General features: G+C 49.0%; 1 protein-coding gene across 1 annotated transcript; it reads left to right on the top strand.

Moving 5' to 3' along the window:
• Positions 1 to 5792: 5792 nt before the first annotated feature.
• MAA_09130 (uncharacterized protein) lies at positions 5793 to 7035 on the top strand (the record flags this gene model as incomplete). The annotated part of the gene is made up of 4 exons (XM_007827128.2): positions 5793 to 5943; positions 6006 to 6295; positions 6384 to 6672; positions 6761 to 7035. The coding sequence occupies 4 exons, from the start codon at positions 5793 to 5795 to the stop codon at positions 7033 to 7035; spliced, it is 1005 nt and encodes a 334-aa protein (XP_007825319.2).
• Positions 7036 to 7349: the final 314 nt, after the last annotated feature.

Consider the following 7349-nt stretch of genomic DNA (forward strand, 5'->3'; position numbering starts at 1 on the left):
GAATGTGCGCCAGTAATGGACTTCGATTCTGGAAATTTAACCGGGAGCAATAAGGCACAAACTTTGGAACCAGAGCTAGAATTCGACTCTTCAGAGAGTGATTCAGAGCAAGATGACACTGATGACCAAGAAACTGTCCCTATGGACACCCAAATAGCAGAATTCAGGAAGGCGATGCAGGATGCTATGCACCCAAATAGCAGAATTCAGGAAGATGATGCAGGATGCTATGGAGCTTTTTGAGGACCAGGTGGCCAAGGGGAATGAAAAGTTTGCGGAAAGATTCATAGCATCTAATCAGATGAATTGTACATTGGTGGACGAATCTAAGCACCGTCGTAATATGCGCAGCATGCCACGGACTTGGGGTAGATGGCGCCATCCAGCGACAATGTATTTACAGTGAATATAAGTAACGGCTGTGATTGGCCGATGTCGACAGCTGGCCACTATGAAGGAGATTACGCTCATGCCTGTTGGAATGTTAGTGACTCAATGAACGCAGCCACACTGTACAATGTATACTGGGTTAGTATATTTAGTTAGGTCTTCTCCCATCGTCAACTCCACAATCATTGTCAACAATGCCCATCCATGATCAGGAGACGTTTGTGCCCCGTTTTCGTGCTTTAGTATGTTTTTCAAAGCGCTGGATCCATTCTACGACTTTCTCATTTGTGGTCCAGCCATTATGAGTTGTGGCGATAACCCAATTAGGTGGTAGAGTACTATCTTCTTACCAATTGGTGAGGTGATGCTGCGCCCGCAACTATGACGAATGGCGGGATAACCCAGCCCTGAGAATTGATGCCTTGGATTACAGAAACCCATTCCCTATTTGTTTATCACCTCATTCTGAGCTTGTAGCAACCATGGGAGATGAGATCATTCCCATCATGAAGTCCGTCTTTAAGTTATAGAAGTCTTGATCGAGGATGCTGTAGCTGAAGCCAGCCACAAATCACGTTTGGGTCTTCGCATTTAGCCCTCTGGTAGTCATTTCTAAACTTTGAGGCCCAGTTGATTCCCACACGAGGGCTGCCAGCAGTCGATTGGCCGTATCTTCCACACCACGAAGCTAGGGAGGAAATGACCGCGAATCCAAGTCAAGGACATTTTGTATTTAATACTCTCAAGATCTGTGAGTTTCCGACAATTGTGCATGGTATTGCGCCGCGATGCTTTTCCTTAATCGACGCGTCAACGTCGTGAGGCTTATATTATGCATCCTTGCAGCGACCTGTGTAGTGATATTTGGGTCTTGTTTTTTAGCCCGAATCGCTGGGATTACTTGGCTCTCTTTTTGGGTAGATTGCATGCTTACAGAGCGAAGAAATTGAGGTTGAAAAAGATGGAACATCGCGAAGGTGGGGGCAGTTAAAAGCCTTCGGATCCGGAATAAGTCGAGTCGACGCAAGGACTTGGGTCAGAGTTTGGTCACATTACACCCGTTGGAGCCTAGTGGGGTTCACCACCAGGTTAGGCACAAAACCCTGGAATAAGCACAAAACTCCAGGGCAAGCGAAATACGATGGCCTACAGCATCACACAGGGAATTCTACTGTATCTTCAAAATGTAGCTGATTTGGTTGTTCTTTTTTTTTTTTTTTTTGGATCGGAATCCTCGTAGACTAAACTACCTCTGGAATGCTGCTGCCCAAACGATGAGGTGCTGGCTGCCACAGTACGATGCATGAAGCTGCAGCCTCCCAATCCGACGTTGAGAGGCTGTTAGATCACTAGACGTGGGCGACTAAAGCTGCGCAAAGTCATACATGCATACTGTGGTGTGTTGCCAACGCTGTTGGAGTCGTTCAGAACTAGGCGCAAACGCGAGCGATGCTGACAGGACGGGTCTCGTCGACGACGATCCATATTGGCGGGATGAAAAGTGTGACGCAGATAAATCAATTGCGGGTTGAACGGATCTCTGTCCGAAAGTGCCGAAAGGCATTGTCAAATTGAAAAACACCAATGGCGATGTGCCCCAGCTGTGCATGGTGCTTTCGGCCCGAAGAAAATGACTCGGGGTACGGTCAAGGTGGCGCAGAGTCGGTAGACTTCCGCGTAATTGCAAGCTACATTTATTTTATGGCAAAGTCTGTAAAGAGAGTGCAGCAGCCTTTGGCAATTTGACCCCGTCCGTAGAGAATGAGGGTCTTCTACGTACCCTTCCCCGCAGTTGCTCAGAGGGCTCTTCGGTGAAGTTTGGGGATTTTGCTGGTCTTTACACACACCTGGGAAAACTTAATTACCAGTTCTACTGCGTAGGTACTTAACTAACTAGTCAAAATATTTTTAATACATGGTTCCTTGCACCAGCATCTGCGACCTTATGTCTATGGTGATACTGGGACGATCCTGGCCACGACGCGTTGCAGGTCATCCAGTATTCACGACAGACGTTGCAAGTATAACTCGTCTACCCATCAGTAAAGAGAATTGAGAGGTACGAAACGACTAGCAGACGTCAGTCGCCGCTTTGAATATTGCTCGCCATACCCCTTGATGTGGCGGACATTTCGTCGCATTGACGGCTGGACGGGTATATATACCAGAACTTGTTTCCGTCCTTGGCTGGTGTGTGATTTCGGATCAACTTCCGTAAAACAGTATTTGGAACTGGTCGCTAGGAGGATTGAAATACGAAATACGGGGTGACTCTGAACGGGCGGGTGGAATTGCTTTGTTTTTTTCGCCCTATGCTAGGATAACTATATGCAACCAGTCTTGGCGTTCGACTGCTCATCCCTGACTTCGTGGCCAATGGTTTAAGCAGTCATCGTCCAGTACTCGGAAGAGTCGATCTGGAGCTTCGCCAAATTTGGTGTCATAGCGATGCATCAATGTTTATATCCCTTGGTTGCGAGATCACCCAATATGCGTGAGAATGTCGGTTTGTCTTTACTCTCTGGCCGCCACGTATACCAGGGGTAGTGTCGCGACCAGGAATTCTGACAAGCATATATGCTGTTTCAGCTCTCCGCCGATTTCGGTGCTGCATGGGGGGATTGCCGTCCCTGTCCCTCCCAGTTGTAGCGACAGGGATAGATCAGCCGGCGAGGCGAGTTGGGACATTCTGTTCCCTTCGCTTTGTCATACACCTTATTTTCTCTACAACGTTTTGCCAAAACCTTTGACTCTTGACGGGCAAAACGAAATAATCCAGCGTTCCAATCCGAAACAGAGAGGAAATTATCGTCTTATACCTTGCAGAATATGGTGAGCCTTGGTCCCAGTAGCCTGCGGGGGTCCCGAAACTACTACATACATAATTTTTGCGCCCAGGCATATATACTGAGTATTCACTCGGCCGCACAACTGTCATCGACATTCCTGACTTCGAAGTTTGAACATCCCGCTGTGAGTGATTGATTTCATCTCATCCATAAATGATTTATCTCCCTCTTCCTTGACTCAGGCAATCCTTTACTCACCAGCTGGAGCGGGCCCGCTGTTGTTCTAGAGGTCACCGTCGAAGTTACTCCACTTGCCGCGCCGAAACCCAGATCCCATCTCGGCTCCCCAACAGCTAGTGCCTTGTCTCGCAGCCTCCTTACCTGCCCTACTGCGCCAGCACGAATCATTAAGACTTCAATGGACCTTCAAAGCTCCCAGAGGCCTGGATTGTTGTTCTCAGGTTCCACCCAAACATCCCAAGCATAATTGCAGGCGCACATCAAAATCACCATCTTCTTTCCCCTGCAGATTTGCAGAATCAACAAAGTCTTGGCATATATCATGATTGCCATAACCTCTGCCAGGTTAAGATCCAGAGCTGTGTTTTGCCCTCAACTGACTCTGTGTTGCAGATCTAGCTTTTATACCCCAAGGCATAACTTCTGGGCCGAGCAAGGTGTGTTGTGCCGAGTTTAAGGGTGTTCCTAGCTGGCTCAGTTCGCTCAAAGTTGTCTCTGCCAGAGTTTATTTTATTCCAGTCAATAAGGTGGAAATTCTGAACATCGTCGCGACACCCAAGAAAACGCCAGGGCCCTTTTCCTTGGATACTCAACTCACAGCAACCTGTTGATCAAAACTTAAGTGGACGCGCGATAGCTCTGAGCATTCCGTCAGTTATCTACTGTCTGGGCGTTGCTGGGAACGTGCTGCAAGGTGGCAAACCGCAGCTCGTACCACAAATCCACAGCCGATCATCGCCGTGGATGGATTTTCCAACCTTTTACCTATCAACAGTCGAAGCTCACGGTCCCGATTGTTCTCTCGTGACGGTCCTATGCTATGGTCGCATGTCAAACTACAGCCCCCCGCAAAGCACATTAAGCAGTTTAGTCGCCGAAGCTTCTCCACGACGACAACTTCAATAGTGATCCCACTATTGTCCTTGCCAGCAGCAACAGGAACAATACGTTGTATCCCATCAAGGGTCCCAACGATTTGTCGACAAGAGCTGGGGCGTGCTGGTTCTGCATACTTCAAAGGCCCAGATATGGCAGGGTTGGATTCGCCAGACGGCAAGCTTAGGACTAACCCTTGTCCAAAAGACTCCGTATTCGACCCATCATGGGGGTTTCCATCCGCTTCAAATTTTACACCTCCGTCATCTCCTCTACATCTCGGCACTTTGGGACACAGCTTCGAAATCAGCGATTTCTTCTCCGGGCCATCACCTGGGCCTCCAAGATCAGGGACGATACCATTCTCCATTTCAGATAAGAACTACCATTTCTCGCTTGCATGAAACTTACATGGGCCAAGAATCGACCACCTTTCCATACATGAAGCATTTCATCTTTATCGCATCGCGCATAACTTGGTGTCAAGCACTGAACAAGGCCCTGAGATAAGGCACACACACACACAAGGTCGGCCAAAACTCTTGGGTGCATCCACGTGGCTACCCCTGTCCTTGTCTGCCGCGAACAAGCTCATGCCTTATTACCTCCAAGTTGTGGACAAGGTTGGTGCCGTCTCTTGTGACCTCGCCCGACCCTCGCTACATTGTCCCGATTTTAGCCTTGGATATTCTGTTACGTCCCCGGCAAGTGTCGGATGTGTTTCTTTTCACCACGTACTCTGTGATTGACCAGAGCTTGGTCGTAAGTCATCAACCTATTGTGGCCATTCACCGCACGTTATCCCGGGAAGGAAACTTTCCAACTTTCTCATTCTAATGAGGCGATTTATGCCCTGCTTCTGGATATTCCGCTGACCATCACTTTGACCCAAAATCAACTGCTCGAGTGGCAGCGACATGCTTCATTGGCTCACCCATGATCTAACATACTACTGCAGCCGTACCTACGACGACACAGCTTGACTTCAACCCTCCGAGGCCTTCCGGTCCCCTCTGTGCTTTCCGTCCGTCGCTGTTCGAGACAGCTTCTGCGCCGTCTGTACCACAACCTCTGGCTGCCCATGATGGCTTATCAGCCTTCATAAGCACTGGTGCCGACTACCAACTTCGTCGAACTAGCAAGGCCACCGGCAATACTAGTCGCAATACCCCTTTTCGAGACTGTATCGACACATTTAGATTATACAAGCCACGGGTCTTTAGCCGCCCGACTGGTGGCAAAGTGAACGGATATATCAAGTTCTCTTGGCCAAAAGGCAAGCGCGGAAAGCAATGCTCTGTAGGGCGTACACATTCATTATCGGACACTACTAGAGCAATTGAAATCGATGAATCTACAGACGCAAGTGATGAGTTTACGCCACCAACTGCAATGAATCTAATTGACACGTCCCCAGCGGCCCCGATAAGCGGAGGCTCGATAGAATTCACACCTGACGCATCAGGCATTTTCACTCGAATCCCAGTCCTAAATTCCATGCCTCGCACAACAGTCGAGGTTACGTCGTTCCCTGTTCCCTCGAATGCTGCCGCTGGAGCTGCTTCTATGGGGGCTCCGAAGTTGTTGCCTTCCCATTATGGGTATGAGGCCAAAATGGACGATACTGACAGACGCTTTCAGATGTTTTGTATGTAAATCGAAACGAACTGGTATCGGTGTGCAGAATTTAATGTTCGGTCTAATCATTAGATATTCGGAATTGGTGTCCCGGTCGCAGTGTGTTGGAAGACACAAACCCGTGGCTAAAGGATTTCGCCCCCATGCACAAAAGCCCTGGCGTCCGATCGGCCATCCAGAGTCTAGCTGGTATTTATATCTACGACTATTTGCCCCTAGATTCCATTCGCGACAGAGTCAATCAGCGGTTCTCAGAAGCCGAGCAGCGACTTTCTCAGCTGCTCAACGACTCAACCACCGCCCAGAATGAAGCGCAAGCCAATGAATTCATTACCATCGTCGCCATACTCTCTATGCAGGATGTATGTTGGAACCGTGTGGATTCGCTTGCTTAGTCTATGCATGACCCTGCATCCTCTGTCTCAAAGCTGCTTTCTGACTTTGCGATAGATTATCTTGACAGAACGCCGCCTGAAGAATCCATCTTCTCCTCGTTGGCTTCAAGGCTTCCGCCAAGGAGAGAAGTTCCTTCAGGCAACCGATCATGGGTCGAGATTTTGGAAGTTGTCAAACATGCAATCATCGTCGTTGCGAATCTCGCAGTCCATCATTGTTGGCCGAGCAGTCATCTTGGCCCAACCCATGTCTCCATATCCCCTCCACACAGGTTCAATGCCCAGCAAGAGGCTACTTGATTCGATCGGCTGCTCCCCTGTTCGCCATACTCTCTATGCAGGATGTATGTTGGAACCGTGTGGATTCGCTTGCTTAGTCTATGCATGACCCTGCATCCTCTGTCTCAAAGCTGCTTTCTGACTTTGCGATAGATTATCTTGACAGAACGCCGCCTGAAGAATCCATCTTCTCCTCGTTGGCTTCAAGGCTTCCGCCAAGGAGAGAAGTTCCTTCAGGCAACCGATCATGGGTCGAGATTTTGGAAGTTGTCAAACATGCAATCATCGTCGTTGCGAATCTCGCAGTCCATCATTGTTGGCCGAGCAGTCATCTTGGCCCAACCCATGTCTCCATTGGCCCCTCCACACAGGTTCAATGCCCGGCAAGAGGCTTCTCGATTCGATTGGCTGCTCCATGGTACGGATAAAGAGATGTACAAAATTCATGCTGGCTGTGGATTTTCCAAGAAATTTCTTCACGTCCTCAGCCAGATAACGTATTGCGCAGCACGGCTGCAACAGGAGCCAGAGAGGCCCATCGTACCAATGACGGCACATTATCTGTACAGAGAGCTGCTCGAAATGAGGCAATGGAGCTCTGAGTCGGAGGGTAGGGAGGCTGCAAGGTGCGGGCCTGTGATTGAATGGGTACGATCTCAATCAGAGGGTTATCAGATCGACACGAATGCATCTATGACGGATGTGACAGCTGAAGCATGGCGCTTTGCCGCAATCCTTTACC

The sequence above is a fragment of the Metarhizium robertsii genome (assembly GCF_000187425.2).
Source record: "Metarhizium robertsii ARSEF 23 chromosome Unknown MAA_Scf_15, whole genome shotgun sequence".
Classification (NCBI taxonomy): Eukaryota; Fungi; Ascomycota; class Sordariomycetes; order Hypocreales; family Clavicipitaceae; genus Metarhizium; species Metarhizium robertsii.